Here is a 26,846-nt window from a genome sequence, read left to right on the forward strand (position 1 = left end):
AAAAAAAAAAAAGGTATCTTTGCCAGTTCAGGACTGGTGGTAAAAAACCTTACAGCCAAAAGTGATAATCTTTTTTTTTTTGTCCTTTTTGAGACCAGCCGCACCGCGCTCAGCTAGTGAGCGCTGTGAGCGCACCGGTCATCCCTATAAAGGATCTGAACCCGCAGCGGGAAGCTGCTGCGCTCCCAGCGCCGCACCCTCCTGAGTGCGCCACGGGCTCGGCCCAAAGGTGATAATCTTGATTCAGGGCAGAGACTAGAGGTGCTGAAAACCTATGGTTTTGTCAGCTAAAAGAGTAGATTTACATCAGAATATTTTGGGAAATCCTGCAGTATTACTAACCCAACTTAGCGGTTCTGGTTTGGAGTGGGTGGTGGACCAGTCAGAAATTTTATAGGGGGATCATGGAAGTGAGAAAGACATTAAAGGGGTGAAATAAGCTTTCCCAGGCTGTTTGATAAACTAAATGCAAATGGGGAAGACCCAAGAGAGCCCAGCAAACAGTGAAAATGAGGGAGACTTGAGACCAACTGCCACTTTGAATACTGTTCCTCAATCCATGTCTTTGTTGGCAAAGGGTAAAAGCCTTATGAACTCAAGGTGTATGAGCATAATCTTTGTTTAAATCATTGGGTGACCATTAAAATATGCAACACAGATATGACCTCAAGGGAGCCAGGCTAGAAAATAAAAGTAAAAAATCTGAGCAGAGACATTAGTGGGTGAAGACTCATGGGGAAATAGATTCTATAGTTTGTATTTAGATAAGTTAGCAAAACAAAATAAAAACTTTCAGAAAAATAAAACAATCCAGAACTACTATTGTATGCACGTGCCCCCCCCCCACATATTTTTATATATATATATAATCTTAAGTGTGCAGTTTTGGTCTAGAATGTAGTAAACATGCAGACTAACAGGAAAGTGTGACCCATAACATGGAAAAAATCATTTAAAAAGAAAGTGACTTAGAGTAGGCCCAGATGTTGGATTTAACAAAGACTTAAAAGCAGCTAAGATAATTATATTTAAAGAACTGTAGGTTATGGGCAGAGGGTCTGATCCCTGCTGCATGCCTCAGGACCCCTGGTGGGCCCTGTGGCACTGGTGGTGTGCCTGCTTGTGGGTAGAGGGTCTAGTCCCTGATAATCAGGCACACTGCCAGCACCACAGGGCCTGCCCGGGGTCCTGAGGGCTGGAGATAGGGACCAGACCCTCTGCCCACAACTAGGCACACCACCAGCATCATGGGGCCCGCCTGGGGTCCTGAGGCATGGAGACGGGGACTATTCCCTCCACCCACAACCAGGGACACTGCCAACGCCATGGGGCCCACCCGGGGTCCTGAGGTATGGAGTGAGAACCACCAACAACTAGGTAAAGATCATGCCAAAAACATCACCTCCATGTTGGTGGCCCCACACAGCCACCACAATAACCATGGCTGTCATGAAAGTAGCTAGATACCACAACCACCGTGCAGATGGTCTGCCATGCACTGGAGTGCATTGACACAGGGAGAGTCACCAGCAGAGACCAAAGAAAAGAAGAGGATGTCTCTCCCCACAAAGCCCATTCCCCGAGACAGAAGAAGCATCTGCTGTACAATAATATTGGGGGACCTGAACATACCTTTCAGCATTGAACAGATCATCTAGGCAACAAATCAATAGAATAACTATTACTCTTTCAGAAGGAGAGAAGAAATCTAGGGTTTTCAGAGGTGGGAGGGGGGAGGGAGAAAGGGATAGGGAGAGATTGGACAAAGGGCATAAACAATAAGTATGATTTGTAACAATATATATGCAAGTAATATTGATTTGATCAACGTATGTTAATGTTGAATCCCCAAAATATGTATAGTCAATTATGATTCAATTAAAAAAAAAACTGCAGGAAAATATATTTGAAGAATTAGAACAAAATATACAGCACGTGAGTGAAAAACAGAATCATAACAGACAAATGGAAATAATAAAAAAAAAGAATTAAGTGGAATTTCTAGAATTGAAAAGTATATCCATTGAAATGAAAAATTCCCTAGATGAACTTGGTAGATTAGAAATGGTAAAAGAAAGAATCAGTGAACCTGATGGTAGATCAGGAGAAATTATCCAAACCAAAGAGTAGAGAAAGAAAACTTGGAGAATTAACGGAGTCCCATGTGACAGCATCACATGTTTCAACATAATTCCAACACAGGCCTAATGGGAGTCCCAGATGGACAGGAGAGAGAGGAACAAAAAAATTGAAGAAATAATCTGAAAACTTCCTAAATTTGATGAAAGTTATCTACAGATCCAAGAAGCTCAATGAACCTCAATTAGGATAAATGCAAAAAGAAACACCTACAAAATCATAGTCACACTATTGAAAGAGAATGAAAATCTTTAATGTAACAAGTTAAAAACAGCTACACTAGTAGACAGTAACTACTCTACTTCATCTAAATTCTACAGAAAAAATTGTATCCTGCAAAGTCTGAACTTCAGGGAGCCTAGCCTTGTACCTTCATGAGACAATACTGAGGTATCAGAAAAGGCCAAACAGAGAACCAGCTCTTTCATCATTGCCCAGCAGTAATGAGGTCACCCCCATCTCAGTGGAAACCACCTGGGGAGCCAAAATTCCCACCCCCTCTAGCAGTAATGAGTCCTTCCTTAATTGTCAATGGAGCCCGAGTGGGGAGCCTGAACTTCTCCTTCCACCTGGTGTTAACAAGATGTCATCCCTCCCTTCCCATTCCAGTGTGGTATCAGAGAAAGCCATCTGAAACTGGATGTTTAAATAAGATTCAGAGTCTTGTGTGGCACAATAAGATCGTGTTCAGGTTTGAATTGAAAAGTCATTTGTTGGGGCCGGCCTGTGGCTCACTCGGGAGAGTGCGGTGCTAATAACACCAAGGCCCCGGGTTCGGATCCCATATAGGGATGGCCGGTTCACTCACTGGCTGAGTGTGGTGCTGACAACACCAAGTCAAGGGTTAAGATCCCCTTACTGGTCATCTTTTAAAAAAAAAAAAGAAAAGTCACTTGTACTGAGATCCAGAAAGATATTGAAGTAAACGAAAAGAGGCAACAAATGCCAACACTGAGATGACAGAGACGTTAGAATTATCTGTCAAAGATTTTAAAGCAGCCATGGTAAAAACATTTCACTGAGCAATTATGAACAAGCTTGAAACAAATGAAAAAATATTAAGCTTCAGCAAAGAAATAGAAAGTCTCAGCAAAGAAACAGAAATATAAAGAAGAACCAAATGCAAATTTTAGAACTGAAAATAGAAAAACCAAACTAAAAGGCTCAGTGTCTGGGCTCAACAGCAGAACGGACAGAACAGAGGGAGAAGAATCTGAACTGGAACCTAGAATAAGAGAAATTAGTCTGAACAACAGAGAAAAAGTAGAAAAACAAATGAACAGAACCACAGAGACCTATGTATATCAAAAGACCTAACATTTGTGTCATGGGGGTCCCAGAAGAGTGGAGAAAAAGGGCAGGTCTGAAAGTACTAAAAGAAATGATAGCTAAAAACTTCCCAAATTTGGCAAGAGCCTTAAACCTACAGATTCAAGAGTCTAAGTCAACCCCAGACAGTATAATTCCAAAGAAATCCACACCAAAGAAACCCCAAAGAAAGACACATCATAAGTAAGCTTCTGAAAACTAGAGACAGAATTCTTAAAAGCAGTCAGAGAAAAGTGACATCTTACCCATAGGGAAAACAACAATTTTATTTTCAGTGGATTTCCTATCAGAGACCACAAAGGCCAGAGGGAACAGCACAATATCTTTTAAGTGCTGAGAGAAAAGAACTGTCAACCCAGAATCCTTTATCCAGTTAAATATCTTTTAGGAATAAGGGGAAATCGAGACATCCTCAGGTGAAGGAAACCAAGAGAATTTGCTAGCAAACATCAGAATAAAAGAATATAGTAAGCAGAAATGTGGGTATATCGATAGGCTTTTCTTCTCTCAAGTTTTCTAAATTTTATTCGACCATTGAAGCAGAAATTATAATCCTGTCTGATGTTCTAATATATTTAGAGGAAATATTTAGTGTAATTATAAATAGGCAACCAAAGGGAGGTAAGTTTTTTATTCTTTACTGGAACTGGTAAAATGACACTAGTAGACAGTGATCAGTTTATACACATAACATACACACACATACATAAACACACACACACTCCTAGAGCAACCCCTGAAAAACTGTACAAAGAGATGCACTCAAAAGCATTATAGATAAATAAAATTGGAATTCTTAAAAAAAAAAATTGGGTAACCACAGAAAGGCAGGAAAAAGAAACAAGAAACCAAAAACAGAATAGACAGAAAACAAAAAATAAAATGACAGATTTCAGTTTTAACGTATTGATAGTTATATTAAAAGTTTGTGGCCTACTTGTTCTGGCTAGCCAAAACAAACAAAAACAAACTGCATGGTATAAGTACATTAATGAAAAGATGGGAAGAGTGGATTTAAAACATAACCCAACTATATGCTGTCTATAAGAAACTCACTTCAAATATGATATAAGCAGGTTGAAAAAATTATGGAGGAAGATAGTCAAACATTAATCAAAGGAAAACAAGAAAGGTCATATTAATATCATATAAAGTAGACTTCACAGCAAAGAAAATTACCAGAGTCAGGGAGGGACATTATAAAATGAGAAAATGTTCAATCCATTGAGAGGATATATTATTAAATGTGTATGCCCTAATGAATACAGCTGGAACATGTGAAGCAAAAACTAATGAAATTGAAAGGAGAAAGTGATTAATCCACAATTATAGTTGGAGACATTAACACCCCTCTCAACAATTGATAGTACAATTAGATTGAAAATCAGCAAGGATGTAGAAGAACTCAACAATACCATTAACCAACAGAACCTAGTTGACATTTCTAGGACACTACCCTATAACGGTAGAATGCCCATTTTTCCAAGTACCCATAGATCATATGCCAAGAATAAACCATACCCTGCACCATCAAATGACCCTCAACAAGTTTTAAAAAATTCAAGTCATACAGAATGTGTTCTGCAACCACAATGGAGTCAAGCTAGAAATCAATAACAAATATGAGGGTACTTCAAAAAGTTCATGGAAAAATAGAATTAAAAGGTAATACAAATTCTTCCATGAACTTTTTGAAGGCCCCTTGTATAACAGGAAAATCTCTAAACATGTGGAAATGAGACAACACACTTCTAAATAATCCTTGGGTCACAGGGGAAGTCTCAGGTTAAACGATACATAGAACTGAATGAGAGTGAAAATACAACATATCAAAATTTGTAAGGCACAATGCAAGCCTTTCCTAAGAGGGAAATTTATAACATTGCATGTATACGTTAGAAAAGAGGAAAAGCCTTATATCAATATGTTCCCAACTTAAGAACCCAGAAAAAGAGGAGCAAACTAATCCCCAAACAAGCAAATAAAGGAAATAAGAGCAGAAATCAATGAAATTCAAAACAGAAAAAAAGATAGAGAAAAATCAGTGTAACAAAGAGCTGATTCTTTGAAAAGATTCATAAAATTGACAAACCTCTAACAAGATTGGAAAAAAAAAAGACCTATATTACTAATACGAGAAATGAAACCAGGATATCAATATAAACTCTGCATACATCAAAAGGATAATGAGGGAATACTGCAAACAACTGTGTGCACAGAAGTTTGACAACTTAGATGAGGAACAACAATTCCTCAAAAACTCAAGTTGCTATAACTTACCAAGTGTGAAACAGATCATTTACATAGCCCTAAAACTATTAAAGAAATTGAATTAGAAATTTTAAAACTTCCTCCCAAAATAGCCAGGCCCAGATAGTTTCACTGGAGAACCTACCAGATTAATTTAAATGGAAAACCTACATTTAAAGAAGAAGTCACCAATTCTACACAATTTCTTCTAAAAAATAGAAGAGGAAATACTTCCCAGTCAGTTTATGAAACTATTATTACTCTGATACCTAAAGCAGAGATGGTAAAAATAAATAAATAAATAAATAAATAAATAAATAAATAAAATAACTACAGCTCAACATCTCTCATGGATATAGACACAGTAATTCTTCACAAAGTGTTAGCAAATGGAACTAAAAAATATATAAAAATAATTATATGATCAAGTGAGGTTTATTCCAGGGATGAAGGTGGTTCAATATTCAAAAATCAGTTAGTGTAATCTAAGAGGCTAAAGCAGAAAAAAAAGTCACGTGAATGTATCAATCCAGAAAAAGCATTTAACAAAATTTAACACCTGTTTATGATAAAAACTCTTGGAAAAATAGAAATACAGAGAACATCCTCAATTTGACAAAGAGTACCCACAATAAACAATACCTAACATCATACTTAATGGTGAAAAGACTGAATACTTTCCCACTAATATTGGGGAAAAGGAAAGCAGGTCCATTTTCAGAACTCTTATTCAACATAATCCTAGAATTTGAGGCCAGGGCAATAAAGCAAGAAATGGAAATAAAAGGTATACAGATCAAGGAGGAAGAAATAAAACTCCCTATGTGCAGATACATGAGTGTTTACATAAAAAGAAAGCCCCAAGGAATCGACCAAAACAACACCTCCTAGAAATAGTATCTGAGTTCAGCGAATTCACATGATACAAGATAAACATACAAAAATCAAGTGTATTTTTACAGACTAACAACAAACACATGGACATGGAAATACAAATATCATTTACAGTTGCCAAAACAAATGAGATATTTGGGTATAAATCTAATAAAATGTATACAGTGCTTGTATGCTAAAAATTACACAACAAAAGATCTGAATAAATGGAGAGACATACTGTGTGTGTGGGTTGGAAAATTTAACATAGTAAAGATATCAATTCTTCCCTCAATTGTTTAATGCAATTTCTATCAAGATCCCAGCAAGATTTTTTGTAGATACTGACATTATTGTAAAATATATATCCAAAGGCAAAGGAACTAGAACTGCTAAAACCATTTTGAAAAAGAATAAAGTGAGAGTAATCAGTCTACTCAGTTTCAAGACTTACTGTACAGCTGTAGTAATCAAGACTGATTGATATTGGTGGAAGGATAAGCTCATAGATCAATGGAACACAATAGAGAACCTGGAAGTAGATCCACAAAAATATGATGCTGAACTGATTTTTGACAAAGTTGCCAAAGCAATTTAATGAGGGAGAAAGAAAGAAAGCCTTTTCAACGGATGGTGCTGGAGCAATTAGACATCCATAGGCAAAAAAGTGAACCTCTACCTAAGTCCTCACATCTTAACACAAAAATTAAATCAAAATGGACCACAACTTAAATTTTAAACTGCAAAACTCCGAAACTTTTAGGAGAAAACAGGAGAAAATCTCTGGGATCTAAGAGTAGGCAAACTGTTCTTAGACTTGACACTGAAAGCATGATCACTCATACCTGGAAAAATTAATAAATTTGACTTTATAAAAATCAAGAACTTTGGTTCTGTGAAAGACCTTAAGAGTATATAAAGACAAGCTATAGAGTGGGAGAAATATTTGCAAACCATGTCTGACAAAAGACTAGTATCTACAATATATAAAAATCTCTCAACACTCAACAGTAAAAAACCAAACAATTCAGTTAGAACATGGGCAAAAGACATGAAGAGACATTTCACAGAGGAATATATAGAGATGGCACATAAGCACATCAAAAGATGTTCAACTTCATTAGCCATTGGGGAAATACAAATTAAAACCATCATGAGATACTACTACACACCTATCAGAATGCTAAAATAAAAAATAGTGACTTGATAGGTTGCAGAGAAATTGGATCACTTACACATTGCTTGTGGGGATGTAACATGGTACAGCCACTTTGGAAAACAGTTTGCAGTTTCTTAAAAGAAGTAAATATGCAGCCAATATATTACCCAGCAATTGTATTCCTTGGCATTTATTCCAGGGGGATGAAGACTAATGTTCATAGAAAAACATGTACGTGAATGTTTATAGCATCTTCATTCATAATAGCCAAAAAGTGGACACAACCCAGATGTCCTTCCATAGGTGAATATTTAAACAAACTGATACATCCATACCGTGGAATACTTCTCAGTAGTAATAAGGCATAATGTTATTGTTAGACACAACAACTTGGATGAATCTCCAGAGAATTATGTGGAGTGAAAAAAAGCCAATCCCAAAAGTGTACATACTGTTTGATTCCATTTATGTTAGTATAACATCCTTGAAATGATAGAAGTTGTAGAAATAGGGAACAAGTTAGCATTTGCCAGGGGTTAAGGAGGGGTTGGGGGATGGGAAGGAAGTAGTTGTGACCATACAAGGGCAACACGAGGGACCCTTGTGATGGAAATGTTCTGTATCTTGACTGTATCAATGTCATTATCCTGATTGAGATATTGTACTACAGTTTTGGAAGATGTTGCCATTGGGGAAAACTGGATGTTGGGTACATGGATCTTGCTATTATTATTATCTCAAAATAAAGATTTAATTTTAAAAAATGAAGGAAAAATTAAGATTAACCAAACAGTAAATTCCAGATTAACCAAAACAGTAAATCTGCTAGCAGATCTGCCATAATACTAAGAAATACTAAGCAGTTTTTCCAGACTGAAAGGGAATGATACCAGATAACTCAGATACACAGGCAGGATTGATGAGCACTAGATATGGTAAACAGATAAATAGAAAAGACTGCATATGTATTTCTCACTTTTCTTCTCGCAGTTCCTTTAAAAAACAGAAGATTGTTTAAAGTAATAATGGTCACACTGTGTTGTTAAATTTTTCACATATATGACTGACACATATAACAATAATACTGTGCGTTCTGTTTGGTTGATGTGTCTTTGTCAAGACTATGAAGGGTCTGAAATTTTATCCTGCATGCAAGCTAGTGAGTTAAGGTATGTATTAGTCTGTTCTGTTGCGTTTAACAGAATACCTGAAACCGGGTAATTTATAAAGAAATGAAATTTATTTCTTACAGTTTGGAGGCTGGGAAGTCCAAGGTACAGGGATCACATCTGGTGAGGGCCTTCTACAGTGATGCAGGGTGTCACATGGTGAGAATGTGCTGAACAAGACTGAACTAACTTTCTCACTCACTTTCCTTACAAAGCCTTCAGAACCACACCCATTACTCCATGAATGGATCGATTCATTCATGAGGGTACAGTCCTCACCTTTTAAAGGTGCCACCTTTTAATTACTGTAAGAGGATTTCCCACTCTCTTAATACTGCTACTTACAGTGGAGATCAAATTTCCAGTACGTGAACTTTTGGGGGACACAATTGACCCATAGCAGGCTGCTACAGTTTTATGGATGCTGGCAGAAGACATGAAATTCCTATGTAAAAGGATTACAGTAGTCACAGTGTAGTAGGCAACCTGAGCTTCATGTTTACATCACTTCCCCTTGTCCCCCAAGTCCTATAGGGATGACACGATGGGTATATGTCACAGCTGAGGAATCCTGAGTTTAGGAAACCTCTAATATTATAAATACTATAAAGGGATAGCTAATAAATGTACCCAACTTTCAACATTATTAGCCTGACCAGGAAACAAATCTGCTATTCTGTCATCTTCCAAGACTGTTTGCTAACAAACATCCTTGAAAAGATAGTCTGGGACAAAAACTGTCACAAAACATACAGAATTGCCCTCCATCCGCAAAGACTGTTTTAAGTCTCTCAGTTTATGAGTTCCCCTCTCTCTTTTTTCCCTGTTGTTATTTATTCATTGAAAACAAGTCTCTCTCTCTCTCTTTTTAAGGAATTTTCCACATTCTGAGTTTTGCTCATTACATCTTTGTGATGTCATTTTAGCATATTCTTCTAGCCCTTGTGTTTCCTACCATCTTTTATGTAGATCTAGAGTCTTGATTATATTTAGGTTTTAGATAGGGAGTGTGTGTGTGTGTGTGCGCGTGCGCGCACAGAGGGGTAATTACAAATACTTCACAGTGCTGTGTGCATCCTTTTATATCACATCAGGAGGCATATTAGGCATGGCTCTTATTGTGGTGTTGACTGATAATAAGATAATAAGATTATTATTGATAACAAGATTGATCAGTAGTTAAATAGGCATAGCCAGTCTGATATATCCATTAGAAGATTCTCCATCAGCCTTTCACTCTTTGATTTTAGCAGCCATTGAAATGCATTGCCTAGATTCAGTTCTTTAGGAGTAAAAAAAAAAAAAAATAGTGATATTCTATTACTCTTTGTGGATTAACTATCTGGAATTCCTCTATAAAGAACATTCCCTCATAAATCTTCTATTCCGCTGAGGTACAGTTTGTATGAGGAAGTCAGAATCAGTGCTTGATGCTGTTATTTTCTCAGTAGACGATAGCACCGTATATACTTATGGAAGTGTCCTGATTCTTTTTAATGGGTGCTTAGTATTCCACACTATGGATTGTGCCGAATAATATGATTAAAAGTAGTGCTTTGCTGATTGATGGGAATTTGTCAATATCTCTGTCCCTTCTGTTGCTTTCCTTATCAGCCTGTGGGGTATGACAAGGAGGGAAAGGGAAGTGTTTGTTTCTACTGCACAGAATGGCACTCTTGATGTGCCTGTGACATGTGTCCTGGCAGCCCTTGAGCGGCTTGTCCCTGTCTTCCTGCAGCCTCATCCCTCATTCAGCAAGCCATCGTTAAAGACTTTTGTGCCTTCCCAGGTGTTTTAACCAGGGGTAGAGTTCTCTGAACTAACACTCAGAGTGCTGCTGCTTCATCTCTTTTCCTGAGAACTTTAGTAGTACATTGGCCTTTTGAGATGATTGGAGCTGACATGCAGAAACTTGTGTTTTTTGCCGTTCCTTGCAATCATGCAGGCATTGGAGGCCTGCTGATATATTGGTGTCTGTGGGAATAGAGCAGTTGTGGGTAGTATCTTCAGAGGTTCCTGCCTGGTTATGGGTGGAGTCCCTGTGTTGTTCAGTGTGTTTTCCCACTGAGGCTCTTAAGTACCACTGGTGGGAGTGCTGGGGCACTGCAGTCTCTCTTCTGCTGAGATATATCAGGAGAAAGATGAGGTGCTTAAACACTACTGACAGTAGCCACTTAAGTAGTTTCAACCTGCAGTAATAAGTTTGATCATGAGAGACAATATTAATTTTGATTTATTGGTCTTTTCATTCAATAGGAATGGAGACATTTCATCCCCTACCTTGCCCCAGATTAGTTTTCTAGGGCTGCCGTAACAAATTATCACAATCTTGGTGGTTTGAAACAACAGAAATTTATTCCGTCCAGTCTGGAGGCTGACAGTTTGCAATCAAGGTGCTGGCAAGGCCATGTTTCCGTCGGAGTCTCTAAGGGACAATCCTTCCTAGCTTCAGGTGGCTCCTGGGAATCTTTGGCATTCCTTGGCTTGTAGCTGCATCACTCCAGCCTCTGCTTCCCTCTTCACCTGGCCTTCTCTGTGTGTCTCTCCTCCTCTTATAAAGACACCAGTTATTGGATTTAGTGCCCACTCTAATCCAGTATGACCTCATCTTCATTACAAAAATTACAAGTCTGCAAAGTCTCTATTTCCAGATAAGATCACACACTGAGGCTCTAAGTGAATATGAATTTAGGGAACACTCTTTAACCCACTACATCCTCCTAGTAATTTTTCTGGTTTTGGAAAAATGGCAAGCATTTCAAACAGTTGTAGCTAATGCTACATCATGTTGTTTTCCATCAAAATAGTTTTATTTATAAGAACCAGCTGAGCAGTCACCTACATTGAAAACTGTATTAACTGCTACAGTTGTATCTGTATAGGACGACTCTCAGTGCTTGTGTCATGGGGATGAGCATCGTATTTATTGATTGCAGACTTAGTTTGTTGGGTTGGTGATGAAAGGGACGATTTTGTTCTCATGCCTTCCCATTGGCAAATCAGTTTCTTTTTGTATTTCTATCTAACTTGACAAAAGAATTTAATCTTGCATACTAGCAAATACTGTGAGAGAGTTTAATCAGAACTGAAACTGCCATTTGGTACATTGTGACACAGCATGCAGAGACCACCTGAAGCAGTGTTAAGCAAGAAGGCCCAAGCAAGAAACTTAGTGTAGGACAACGTGGCCATTATATGGGACAGTTAGACAGTTGTACATGCTTTCATTTCTGCTCCAATGAGGTCTTGGTGATTGTCTTACTTGTATAGAATAATAAACTCACTTGGGAGATTCTCTTGGAATGTTTGTCAGATTCTAGATATTTCTGGGAAGAAAGCTGTACTGCTAGTCATTTTCACATGTAGCTTTTCACATTTGCTGCTTGCTCATTACAATCAATAAAAGTTTATTAATGTAACATTAGGCATTTGAGGCCTTGGAAATACTATGGTTCTGCAGAGGAATGAAGAATAGCCAATGACTTTGTCTGTGACAGTTTCAAAGTACCTGAGAAAGCTAGAAGAAAACACTCACTTCTGCCCACATAGATAATATTTGCAGGACTGTGCTGGCTGTGCTTGGAGAAAACATGGTTTTTTTAACTTCTGCCACTTAGGTGAGGGCCCTTGACCATAGGTGGTTGACAAGAAAAGGGAAAACTAAGATAGGAGGAGATTGTTCAAGCCTCTCTTGTTTTCAGTATACAAAGAGCAGACAGCTGTGTGACTAGTTATCTTTTAGAACAACAAAAAGAAAAGCGAAAAATCCTTATGCCCTTCAGACTCCCCTGATATGGTTCTGGCTTACAGAAGCTTATTGGTACCTCTAAGATGCTCTTTGCATGGCCTACCTGATGTTGAGGCTTTTATCCTGGTGACCGAAGCTTTGGGTGTTTAATTCCCATTGCACTTTTATCTAAAGCCCTCCCTAGAAAAAAGTCTTACGTTTTGGCTGACTCAATATGGATCTTAGTTCTCACTACAGTGATAGTCACTGCTCCTTCTTGCCTCCTTTCAGGCACTGACCAATTTCCTACCCTTCTGGTTTCTAACTGGAGCATGATGGAGTGCTTAGGAGTACGGACCCTGGAGCAGAGCTGCCTGGGTGTGAGTCGTCATTCTGCCCTTACTCAGCCTGCCTCCAGAGTTGTTATGGAGAGTACCTGTTAATATTTGCAAAGTGCTCAGAACTGTACCTGGTTCTTAATAAGCATTATACAAGGTACACCAAAAAGTTCATGGAAAGATTCATGTAGCCTTTTAATTCTATTTTGCCATGAACTTTTTAGTACCCTTGTATAAGTCCTTAAAAAAAAGATAAACTATGTTCTGTATCTTGATTGTTGTGGTGGTTACATGATTGTATACATTTGTCATAACTCATTGGAACTGTGCGTTTAAAAAGGGTGGATTTTACTGTATGTAAATTATACTTCAATAAACCTGACCCAACATTTTTTAAAAAAAGACAAAAAGCAAATTCTGTCATTCAGTCAGCAAAGAGTATATTAGGTGTTGCACAGTGGGATTATTAAAACATAATTCAAAGAGACTTGCCAGTCTGGTTGAGCAAACCAATTATAATGCAAGGTAAATTTGCATATTAGCATGACAAGGTAAGAGACACTGCCAAGCAGCTTATTAGTCAGCCAGGCAAGAAATGGTATAGGCGCTTAGAGGCGGATTGCTTACTGTAGTCACGAAGACTTCACCAAAGAGTGGAAATTGAGTTTTTTTGTTTTTAATTTTTTGAGGGTCCTCCATACTGTTTTCTTAATGGCTGTACTATTTACATTCCCACCAGCAGTGTGTAAGGGTTCCTGTTTTCCCAGATCCTCACCTATACTTGTTATCTTTTGATTTTTTGATAGCCATTCTGACTGGTGGGAGGTGATATATCATTGTAGTTTTGATTTGCATTTCCCCTGTGCTTAGTGATATTGAACTTTTTTTCATATATCTGTTGGCCATTTGTATGTCTTCTTTTGAGAAATGTCTATTCAGTTCTTTTGCCCATTTTTAAATCAGGTTATTGGTCTTTTTTGTTGTTGATTGTTTGAGTTCGTTATATATTCTGCATATTATCCCCTCATTGGATGTATAGTTTGCAAATATATTCTCCCATTCTGTAGGTTGTCTCTGTTCTGTTGGTTGTTTCCTTTGCTGTGCAGAAGCTTTTGCTGCTTCTGTGTGATTTAATCCCATCTGTCTATATTTGCTTTTGTTACCTGTGCTTCTGAGGTTTTATCCAAAAACTCCTTGCCTAGGCCAATATCATAGAGCTTTTCTCTTATGTTTTCTTCAAGTAGTGTTGTAGTTTGGGGTCTTACATTTAAGTCTTTAATCCATTTTGAGTTGATTTTTGTACATGGGGAGAAATAAAGATCTAGTTTCATTCTTTTGCGTGTGGATATCCAATTATCCCAACACCATTTATTGAAGAGTCTGTCCTTTCTTCGTTGTGTACATTTGGCAATTTCACTACTGGCTATACAAGTATATCCAAAGGAAATGAAATCTGCATGCAGAAGAGATATCCGCATATCTATGGTTTTGTAGCAGCACTATTCACATAGCCAAGATATGAAATTAACTTAAATGTTCATTTGTGAATGAACAGATAAAGAAAATGTGATATATATACAAAATGGAATACAGCCTTAGAAAAGAATGAAATCCTGTCATTTGAGGCAACACGGATGAACCTGGAGGACATTATGTTAAGCAAAATAAGTCAGGCACAGAAACACAAATACCGCATGATCTCACTCATGTGGAATCTAAAAATTGTTCTCATGGATATAGAGAGTAGAATGGTGGTTACCAGAAAATGGAGGGAGGAGGTGGAAGGGGGTGATGGTGAGAGTTTGATCAACAGGTACAAAACCACAGTTAGATAAGGAAAATTAGTTTTGAAGTTCAGTTTCATAGTATGATGACTAAAGTTAACAATATTGTATTTCTATTTAAAAATAGCTAGAAGAGAGGTTTTTGAATTATCACAAAGAAATGATAAATGTTTAAGATGATGGATATGCTAATTACCCTGATTTGATCATTACACAATGTAACATCTATTGAAATATCATGTTGTACCTTATAAACATGTACAATTAAAATTTTTTAAAAAGAGTGGGAACTTGAGGTGGGCCTTAGAGGGTGGGTAGGATTTGGAGAGGTGGGCGTTCAGGAGGATGCAAGAGTACAGGTGCAAGGCCCGGGGCAGAAGTGCGTGTGGAGAATTTAGGCAACCATGACAGGGTTGGTTGGCTCCAAATGCACTCCTTTCCACTGTGTGAGGGGTAGCCAGGCTCTCTAAACTAACAAATTCTTTTTTCTTCATCCATAGAAAGGCCCTCCTTCTGGAAAAGATCGTGTGAAGAAAGGTGGATCCTACATGTGCCATAAGGTAAGTCATATCACTAGACTGTTTTGGTGTTCTAGTAGCAGGTTTATGGGTCCTTTTTAAACAATAGCCCCCAAATGTCCCATTTTCTTCTGCTTATGCACATCTAACTGTTGAAACTAGAAAAAAGTAGGACAGTCATCTCAAGTTTGGTTACAGGTACAGGGAAAAGTGGCACAAGAAGGCAAGATTGCGAATGACCTGTTGTCAGCCAAATTTCATCTGCTGAATCTTGCCCTTTTGTTGTCCCATGAATTAGGGTGGGCTATATAACTTTTCCAGCATGAAAGACTAGACGCACACCCTTTATTTGTTTGAGACTCCTGTAAATTTCTGGGTTCTCTGTTGATATTCAAGTGAGAGTCATAAATGGAGGGTGGTTTGTGATATACTGGAGTGGAAACATGTAAAGTGTGTGTCTTGTTAAACAAGCATCATTCTCAGAGAACGTTTCTGCTCTTTGGCTATGATTTCAGTGACCCAGCTGGCTATTCTTGGTTAGCTGGAGTGACTTGGTGTTTCACAGGTAACCTTTGTAAGGAATTTGGAAATTGAGTATCACCCCTCCCTTTTTTTGTGTGTCATGTATTTTTAGTGTCTCCAGCAATAGAGCTTCTTTCTATCCCGTACAAAGATGGTATTTTTGAGATTGTTATTGCCAAAAAGCTTCCCATGGTAATTTACTCAGCCCAGGCAATTAGAGACTTAAAACCACCTATAATGGCTCTAAATTAAGTTACTAACTTGATAATGGAATCGTTTTCAAACTTTGCCCTCCAACAGTGGTTCTCAAACTTTATTGCACACTGCATCTGGGATCTATAAAAATATACTGATGCTTGACTCCCCACTTGCCCCCATTCTGATTTGATTTTTCTGGGTTGTGACCTGGACATCAGATTTTTTAAAGCTCTCCAGGTGATGAAAATAAACCTGGAACCACTAGCCTGAAGAGAACCTCTCGAGATTATGTCACGTGAGTTTGTAGGTATATGTGTCTTCTGCATTTTTTAACTTAGAATTTTTAATCCAGTGATTCAGGTGGAAGCTCATAGAGTTGAATTCAATTTGTGCTTTAAATCTACATTTATAACAAGATGTGGACAAATTTATATAAAATTCTATTTTTAATTTTAAAAGCACTGCCCTGATCCTCTCAATATATTTACATGTTCATATATACATCAGAATCTGTACTCCCAGATTGTTTTGCTAATTGAAATTGTTACTGCAAGTTACCTGGATCTTCTTGTTGGAGAACCAGACTTTCATGAAAAACAGGTAAATCTCTCTTTGTACAATAGTATCTCAAAATCCTAACTGCCACCAGTTATGTTACTGACATAACAGCACTTTTGATAGTTGAGAATCCATTTCTTCTCTAAGTGATTGGGGACCAGAAGATTTTTTGTCAAGAATAAGTGGGGAAAATGAAGCTTGTAAAAAGCATTTTAAACAAGTAAAGAACACTAAAATATCGCAGTTTCATACATATGAATGTCTACTTTAATGTTTTGTGTTTTTTAGCTTGTTTTTGATCTGCACTTTTATAAACTTCCCAATTGACTCTTAAAATATCTTTAAAACTAATGTATGCTTTTATTAAATATACTTACATGATACAATTGATTTTTATATATTCATCTTGTATCCTACATCCTCGCTAAATTCATCTTTTAGTTCTAGTAATGTTTTTGTAGATTCAGATTTTGTACATAGCTGATCTTATAGTCTATGAATATAGACAGTTTTAATTTTTTAATCTGTATGCCTTTTATAATTTTTCATTTTTTTTTTTTGATATATATATGGTAAAAATCTCTTACATGTCATGGATCTCTATTCTACTGTCCTGTGTCATAGCTGCAGAATCCATCTCAACACAGTGCTCTGGTCAGGCAGGTATTAACAGTTCATCGGAGTTGTTATACCCTGGGTTTTGTGGTATGTGAACATCGTCTTATTTCTAAGTTATTTGTTATATAATTTGAGAGATAAATGATATATAGAAATATGCCATCCAATAAAAACCTCAGTCCTATGCCATATCATCATAGATCAATACCCTGATACCAAAACCAGACAAAGACATTACAAGAAAACGACAGACCAATAGACATCATGAACTAGATATACAAAAATACTCAACATTTTAGCAAATTAAATCCAAAATATATAAAAAGAATAAAACATCTTCATGGGTTGAATTGGGAAATATTTTTTTATCTTCAGTTTTTTGAAAGAGTTCATGTAGAATTAGCATTATTCCTGAAATGTTTAATAGAATTCCCCCAGTGAAGCCATTTGAACCTAGAGATGTAGTTATAAACTTATTTAATAAATGCAGTTGTAGCTATAAATTTAATTTATTTAATAGATGCAGAAGAAACAGCTTATCTGATATTGAGTATTTAGACCATTTCTATTTAATGTGATTATAGACATGTTTGGGTTTAAATTTACCATTTTGATATTTGTTTTTGTCTTTGTCTCATCTGTTCTTTTTCCCTTTTTTCTCTGTTTGTCTTCTTTTGAATTACGTATTTTTTATCACTCCATTTTCTCTCCTTTGGCCTATTAGCTAAACTCTCATTTTAAAATTTTAGTGGTGATTTAGAGTTTATATTACACATAATAAATTTAAATATACAGTTAATGTTTATAAGTGTGTGTGTGTGTGTGTGTGTGTGTGTAAACTTTAACTTTTCCTGGTCTGCCTGAAGGATAAGTTTTAATTTAGTCAGGTTCATCATGATGAGGAGAATATTCCAGAAGAGAATAGCAGAGTGGTAGAACTGAGTGGGATCCACAGGATTTTCCATAGAAAAATAGCTGTTCTAGGATCTTGGTCAAGTGAATTGTACATGATGTAGGTTTTTAACATCAATCTCGTTATTTCTGTGAGCTCAGGAAAACAGCACAGTGTTAGTTATGAATTATTTTCAGAGTGCTCAGCCTTTCCACTAAAACAAGATTGGCAGCTTTCACTAAATTATTAGGATGTGGATTCTGGAATTAGATCTGGGTTGGAGTTCTGTAACTGTTCTTTGCTAGGTGTATGACCTTGGGCAAATTACTTAACCTTTCTAAGCCTTAGTTTTCACATTTGTAAAATGTACACCATAATTGCATCCACTATACAGTTCTTATGAGGAATAAATGGACCGACTTGGTACAGTGCCTAGCTTATGGTAGAGGCTCAGTAAAAGTTAGTTGCTCCTATCATCATCATTGCTAATCATCATTTTAATTATAATTAGATTGTTTTTCCCCTTCTTCTCTTTTGAAGAAGGAGCCAAGTCATGAACTCCTATCTAGATAGGCAGAATCCTAGAAACGATGCTCATGGCATAGGTGAAAATCAGTAAAAGAAAGAAAATCAATAAAAAGAATACTGTTGTAGGGGCCGGCCTGGTGGCGCACTGCTACAGTGCGCCGCTTGGGAAGCGTGGCGGCGCTCCCGACGAGGGTTCGGATCCCACATGCAGACCGGCCGCTCACTGGTTGAGCGAGGGGCGGGGGCAACACCGAGGGTTGCGATCCCGTTGCCGGTCCCGGTCTGGTGCGGGCGCGACACTGAGGGTTGCGATCCGTTGCCGGTCACGAAAAAAGAAAAAAAAAAAAAGAATACTGTTGTAATTCATTTTTTAAAAATCACCTTGCTTAGAAGGTGATTTATTTTTGATTATGGATCAGAGCAAGTTTGCCTGGCTAAAGTAAACTCTGATGATCATTTATAACTTTTTGAAAGTCCATCCAAAGTATAGCTTCAATAAGGAGATGAGGGCACAGAAAGAAAAACCATGAGGCAACATGTCTGCGGTTAAGAGCACGGGCTGTGGAATGGGATTGCACAGGCTGGAACCCTGAATCCACCACGTATAAACCGTCTGACCTTAGGCACACTATTATTATTTCTGTGCCTCAATTTTTCCTCATGTATACGATGCAGATACTAATAACACCTACTTCATAGGATTGTTGGGAGGATTAAGTGAGCTAATACTTGTGAAGTTCTTAGAGAAGTTCACATAGTAAGTGCTCAAGAAATACTAGTTGTTGTTGCTGATGTTGTTAGATTAATCCCTGTGGAGTCCAACCTACAGCCTTGAGGAAATCCTCACCCTCCCACCAAGATGAAGGGCAAAAAGAGTTGCTGTAGTGTCAGTGGCAAGAGTAATGGGTGGATGATCGAGACCTGGTTTCTAGTGTGTAGTTCCCTATTATGATTTTGTTCAATATAAGCTACAATTACCTTTAAAATAGCCTTTATCTCTAAAAGTCCTCCTTGTATAAAAAACATTTTACTGTTTTACTTGACTTTACAGTCCCAAGGCTGGTAAGCCATTATCTTAGATGGATTGTTCCCGAGTTCAGGATTACGATCTTAGCACAGATATTGAGATCAATTTCACACAGTAATTAGCCATTTTGATGAAATAGCACTAAACGGGTCCTTCCCACTACCCCTGTTCTTAATTAATAGAATGACCCATTTTCAGCCACCTTACATACTTACGAACTACTTTTGGTGCTAAAAGTAGAATTGGGAGAAAGAAAAAGCAACAAGGGCATTCATAATCAGGCCATTTACCTCTTCAATTACGTGCTCCATTAGTTGCCCATTATTGGAATTTAAAATGAATAACTTATTAATAAATGTTTGCTGAGTGAATGAGTGCATTTGAAATACAGTGATGATGGGAATTGACGGTTTTCTCAACTGATGGTCCTGGCCTCTCAACACTAACTTTTGCAGTGAGACTTGCTTGTTAGAGTTCACGTCCTCATAGTCATTTTGGTTAACAGAAGTTCTCAGAGATGGCTGTGATCTAATAAAGAACTAACTTTTTTTTGTTGCTGCTGATTTTTTATGCTTTTGTTATACAAACAAAACATTTTCATTGCGTAAAAATTAGAAAAGAAATAATAAAGATAAAAATGAAAATAAATATCATTCATCCTGCTTCCTAAAAAAAACTATTGATAGTATTCTGCCAAAGTTTTTTGTGCACTTTTTTTTATTTCAAGAATGGAATTATTCTGCATATACCAGTGTCTTCAGATATGGCTATGGTAAAAACCCCTTACATGTTGTGGATCTCTTTTCTACTGTCCTGTGTCATAGCTGCAGAATCCTTCTCAACACAGTGCTCTGGGCAGGCAGGCATTAACAGTTCATCAGAGTTGTCATACCCTAGGTTTTGTGGTATATGAACATTGCCTTATTTTTAAGTTGTTTGTTATATAATTTGAGAGATAAATGGCATATAGAAATATGCCATCCAATAAAAACCTCAGTCCTATGCCATATCATCATAGAGATCCCTCAACTTTCCCATTTATGCAGCAAATGTACATCCACATTCAAATGCTGGAAGGGGTGTTATCATCTTCCCAACAGTTGAACACAAGGTCTCTAAGACCTGCTTAGAAGCTGGCTAATGCTTTTGTTATTTTAGTGAGGAAGCACGTTAGCCCAAAGAAGCCAGATCAGACAGGCAAAGTTAGTTTCTGTGATTAAGAGTGATAATGTTCATTGTAAAGTAACAGTTATAATGCCTTCCACGTGTCTAGTGCTTTACTTTTTAAGGTAAAGATGAAGATGAAGTGTTTTAACATTGTTCTACTAATAGCTCCTTTTTATTGGGGACAGATTTAGAGAGGCTATGCCTAAGGTTAAATAGCTAATGAGTCTTGGATTTTGCCCTTTCTGGTGAGTAAATCAGCAGGATGGTTGATTGTCACAATTTTCATTTGAATCAAACCTAAACTCTTCTGTCTGCTGAGAAGACTGTAATGTGATTCCATTCTATTAACCATCTTTGTACCAGTCATTGCTTTTGCCTGGAATTTTCATCTCCAGATCTTTGGGCAACTCAGCTCATGTGTCGCCTCCTCAGAGAGGCCTTTGCAGACCACCCTATCTAAAATAGCCCCCTTGTCCTCTCAGTCCTCTGTCCCTATTTCACTTTCTTCAGAGATGACTACTACTGGAAACAATCTTGAATTTATCGGTTATTTATCGTCTGACTACTCCCTGTTGAATGTCAGCTCCCTGATAACAGGTACCTTGTTTGTCTTGTTCTGATTGTATCCCTGGTGCCTAGTAGCATCTGGCATATTGCAAGTTCTCATATATTTAACGAATAAATGAACCATGCTCTGACATGATCAGGCGATGGTCTTGCTAAGCTCTTAACTTGCTTGAATTTTTCCATTTCCATGCCTCTGATGTCATTGTTTTCTCCACTTAATATGCCTTCTTTCCTCTTTTCTAAATCCTATAAATCAGTGCTACTCAGAGTGGCCCATGGGCCAGTAGCATCAGCAGCACCAAAAAGCTTGTTAGAAATGCAAATTCTTGGGCCCCACACCAGACTTACTGAATCAGAATCTCTGGGTGTGTGGCCTAGGAATATATATTTAAAAAAGCTCTCCAGGCTGTTCCTATGTATGCTGAAGTCCAAGAACTACTGCGATAATCACATAAATCCTACCTAGATCAAGTTTTGCCTTCCCAAAAGTTTTTCCTAAAACTTTGGCATTCTTAAAAGGGATAGTTCCTTCACCTGAATTACTAATAACCTCAGAATTGTTTAATAGTAGCATGTTTTGTAGCAGTTCAGTGTGTAATCATTGTTTTCTCAACCAGCAAGACAGGACCATGCCGAGATATCCTGTCTGGATGCACACAGTGAGCAATCGGGAAACGCTTGATTGTTTTCTGTCATTTATGGTATAGTTATGGGACAAAAAGGTCAATGTGGTCTGTCTGTCTTCCTCCCCCTGAACTTGATCTTTGCTACAGTTTGGACTTTACTACACATGGTTGGCTGCATGGAGGCCTTGGATTATCCACAGGAGCTTGTTTCTAGAAATACGAAAGCACTGTTATTTCCCAGCAGCCTGAGTAGGCCCTCTGTGGAACAAAGTTTCTGCTGTGTCTTCTGAAGCATGGTCACCTCTAGTCATTTAAGAGCTTCCATTGCATGCGGATAACACATAGTAGCAGATGCATCAATAGTTATTATTTCAAGCACATTTTTAATTCATCTCCCCTCTGCTTTCCTGAGAATTGGTAATATGTTATGTTCCTCACTGGCCACGAGGAAAATGAGAAAATTGGTTGCTGTTGTTTCACTATTTATAGAAGACAAAGCACTGCATCTTTGTTTTTACTGTGCAAGTACTGCAGAGAATTTCCATGTCAACTTTAGAGATAATTTTTATAAAGATTAGAAGCATTTTACTTTTGTGAGAGAAAAGAGAATAGAATTTTTTTTTTTAAAAAAAACCTCTTTCATCCTGACCTATTTTTTCCCCTCACAAATTATCTCTTCTGCATTAGTTCCAAAGTTATTCTACATAATTCTTTGTGCAGTTTCTTTAACCAGCTGGCAGGGAATTGGGTTTCACCAGGCCAACTCAGAGTTTATGTTCATGGTACACAGGATGACTGGTTTATTTTCATTCTCCATTATTTTGGATCAGAGAACAATTCTAGGGCACAAGAGTTCCATACATGGTTATTTTTGGAATCAGAAAGCTATTGATTGAAGTGTTTGTAGCAAGTAATCCATGGTCAGCTCTCTTACATGTTTGTGCGAGTGTGTGCATGCAGGACTTGTGTGTTGGCTGTGGGAACGAAGACATGAAATGTACGATTTTCCCTCTGGGAGTGTAGAATCTTGCTAGGGAAGCAAGCACACCACAGTGATTCCTGGGTTGGAATCCTACTTCCTTTAACATCTTTGTGATCATGGGGAACTCGTTTAGTTTTTCTGGGCTATTATGATCAAATGAAATAACAGATGAAGGGGCCTAGCACCTTGCCTGGTGTGTGCTAGGTGCTCAAGGTCTGTGTTTGTGTGCATGTGTATACATGAACCCTACACTTACAGAAGAACACAGATACAAAACAAACCATACACAAAAATGTAAAGCTTTACGAGTTACTGTGATTTAATCCTCAGAAGCAATGTATAAATAAAAAAAGGCAATGTTTTCCCACAGCCTTTTCTACGTTTGATGTTCCTAGATTTGCTGTTTAATTTTTGCCCACCTACCAGATATTAAATGATATCTTAATGCCGTCCTTAGTATTTTCTCAGTTGCCATTTATTACTTGGTTTAATGCCAAAAATTAATATATGCTGATTGTAGGAAATTTGAAAGCGCGTCGCTCAAGGATAACTGCTGTGCACATTGTGGTGCATTCTGAACCTTCCATTTTTTTTCCTTGGCATATGTAATTATCTAGATTGAGTTCGTACCACATATACAGTTTTGTATTCTGACTTTTTCATTTAATATTTTATCATGAGAATTCCCTATATCATTAAATGTTACATAAAAAACATGATTTTCAGTGGCTGCTTACTATTCTATCATATGGTTGTGCCTAAACTTATGTAACCATAGGTCATAAAAATTTTTCTTTTTTGCTGTTATAAGTAATGCAGACACCAATATCATTAAATGTTACATAAAAAACATGATTTTCAGTGGCTGCTTACTATTCTATCATATGGATGTGCCTAAACTTATGTAACCATAGGTCATAAAAATTTTTCTTTTTTGCTGTTATAAGTAATGCAGACACCAACATCTTTGTACTATATCTACGTTATGTTTACAAGGTAAAGGACATTGGATAATATGTGGTTAACTCTTGAATGTGCTCTCTTTTTCAAAATCTACATGTTAAGTATCCATGAGGGGAGGTTTGTGGGAAGCCCTGTGCACTGGTAGGCATAACTTCTCTACAGTTGGTACTTTTGTACAACACATATCTGACAGTTTAGAGCCTTCAGCCGAGTCCCAGAAGCACTCACCTCGCTTTTTCTCTCTGCGCAGTCCTACTGCTATAGGTATCGCTGTGCTGCTCGAAGCCAGAACACACCTGACAGCTCAGCTTCGAATCTGGGATTCCGCTGTGCAGCTGACCACCTGCCCACTGTGGACTGATAGCCAAGAATAGCCTTCCCAAATCCAAGAAGATGTTGTGTCTAACCTGCACTTGGCTTCCCTCAGAACTCTGAACAATCTCGTGCAAAGAATTCCCACCCCAAGGTGGGGTTACATACCTGCCCAATGGCCAAAGGAACTGTCTCGCGAGACCAAATCGCTGACCTGCGTCAGTGCATGTGCTTTATTGTGTGGTGCATCTTTGGAGATCATCGCCATGTTTTACTTTTGAGTCTTTTAAAGAGGAAGGGGAGTAGAGGGAACCCTGAACTAGGCTTCAGCAGGCCTGCCTCCTAGCCAGGGGTGTTAGACACTGGGGCCCAGCACTTGACCTTCATGGGCCTCTGTATCCGCATCCATCAGATGAGGGGATGGACAACATGACCTCTGAGGTTCTCTCCAACTCACAAATTCTATGAGTGATGTCAGATTCTATTGTGATTTCACAGTGAGAATTTAAGACATTATTTTTTAGCTATTTTTTTCTGTGTGTGAAACTTTGGGTGATATAAGAGTTCTCTTATGTACTATTTTCAGAAAAGGGGGGAGGGGGGTGATGATGAGTCTTTTATATTCATACTGCACTTTGTTTTTCCAGGGAAATCAGTGTCTTTTACATTGTTATGATGCATCCCACGTGGGCCTGTGATGAAATGCTGAAGTTCAGAAATCTGAACACACAGGAATATCTGTGGGGTGACTTTACTGTGCTTTATCTTTTAACATTAAGTGCCTTTGGTTCAGAGGGACAGTTATAAGCCCTATTTCCCCCTCTCCCCAAAGCCTTTGGTGAATGTGAAATGTGTGATAAATGGGGAAAGCCGTTAATTCTAGATTTAGGAGAACAGGAACGAGGACCTTGCATTAGCTATATTCTAAGTATCCGGTATTTTGTAATAGAGAAGTAGGAAATCTTGTTGGCTATGGAATATTAGATGCTTTGAATCATGCACTATGTCGAATAAACTGGTATCTGCTAAATCAGGCTTTATTCTCATTGATTCCTTTTTTCTTTCCTTCCTTTGTGTTTTAAAGAAATGACTTTGTGATGTTTCTGTGTTTTGTTTGCTGCAAAACCTTCATGACGATTGGCTAGTTGATAACTTTGATATATTGGCAGTTTGTGGGAATTTTTATTCCGAAAGGCAAGGCTGTTGTGCCGGGAACCCTATTCTGCCCTTGCTGCTGCTTGCCGCGGTAGGTAATGTGAAGTCAAGGGCTCGGGCTCAGTCGGTGATCCTGTTAAACCTGGCAACTGCTTCACATGCCAGGAAAGTACTCTGCTGTAGAATGATGGCTTTCAACCCACAGTCCCTGTTATCAGGATCCCATCCTGATTCCTCAGTCCAGAGGACCCCTAAGCCATTTCTAGCATGTCATTGGGAAGAAATGCTTAAGTTGAATAATATTCATAAGTGTTTAACCAACACTTGATTGCTACTTTTGGGCACAGCCTCATAACATATTGAAACATTTGTCTTAAAGAATAGTCATGTAGCTGGCATGTTTAGCCACATTTGTTGATCAGTCACTTTGTGGATATAAACTGTTTCTCTACAAACTTCCACCAATTGATGATTAATCCCAGGCCAAAGAAAAAAATAAAACATTTGTAGGAAATAGCTAAGGTAGGAAATAAGGTATTTTATTTTTAAAGTCCCCACTACTATAGCATAATTTTTGCTTTATTTGTTACCTCTCACCTGCATTTATTTTTTACATCATTATGTTTGTAGTGTGTGTATTTTGAATTCTTCTCTTGCTAATTAATGTTACATAGCATAAATATTTTGGGGCATAGTTTTTAGAACTGCATTTTTAGCAGCAGTAATACTGACAAGCATTTATAGTGAAATTTTAACGAGCCCATCATTTAAGAACCACATGTCTAGGTTACCAACTAAGGAGAACACCAAACTACAGACACTTATAGCCACTGCACTTTATAATATTGCATACTGACATATGAAAAGACCAACAAAATGGCAGTATAATAAGGTCAGTTTCAGTGCCATAGAAGTATTCCTGAAAAACCTTACCTTCTACAAAATTGCACACAAAAGAATGGGGGCATGAGGGAAAAATAGAGGTAGAACAGACCACTCAAAACATAAGGAACTTCGTACATTGTACCAGAACACTAACAAAATAATAACTATCCTAATAAAACAGTAGTTTATTAAAATCTCCACTGGCATTTGCAGCCAGTCAGTCCTTTGTAGCCTTAAACCCTGAGGTTCCTTTCTTCCCCACGATGTAAGTCCTTAAAGGCATGTGCTGCTACTGGAGAATACTTCCATCAAAAGTAAAAATATGATCCAGGGCATAAACTTCATCAATCGATTTTTTTAAGGATGTCAATGTCTTTGCAGCATCTTTATCTGCACTTTCAGCTTTTCAGAGAGCTTAACAAACTAGAAATTGTAGCAATTCTTAAAGCCACTAAATAAATCACTACTTGCACTAAAGGAAGAAGGCTCTTCCATAGGATTAATTTTTTTTTTCTCAAGGTCTTCATATATTGCTAAGTTTTTGTTTTAAATTGTAAAAT

At 37.7% G+C, this 26,846-nt stretch overlaps 1 protein-coding gene across 1 annotated transcript in view; it reads left to right on the plus strand.

The window, feature by feature from the left end:
• Positions 1 to 25,281, plus strand: part of SUMF1 (sulfatase modifying factor 1) — a 93,561-nt gene extending 68,280 nt beyond the window's left edge. Inside the window, exons 8-9 of the mRNA XM_008573675.1 lie at positions 15,269 to 15,328; positions 24,185 to 25,281. Coding sequence (XP_008571897.1) covers positions 15,269 to 15,328; positions 24,185 to 24,295 — 171 coding nt within the window. The 3' untranslated portion in view covers positions 24,296 to 25,281. The remainder of the gene's footprint in view (positions 1 to 15,268; positions 15,329 to 24,184) is intronic.
• Positions 25,282 to 26,846: the final 1,565 nt, after the last annotated feature.

This window comes from Galeopterus variegatus, unplaced genomic scaffold, assembly GCF_000696425.1.
Source record: "Galeopterus variegatus unplaced genomic scaffold, G_variegatus-3.0.2 Scaffold953, whole genome shotgun sequence".
In the NCBI taxonomy this organism is placed as follows: Eukaryota; Metazoa; Chordata; class Mammalia; order Dermoptera; family Cynocephalidae; genus Galeopterus; species Galeopterus variegatus.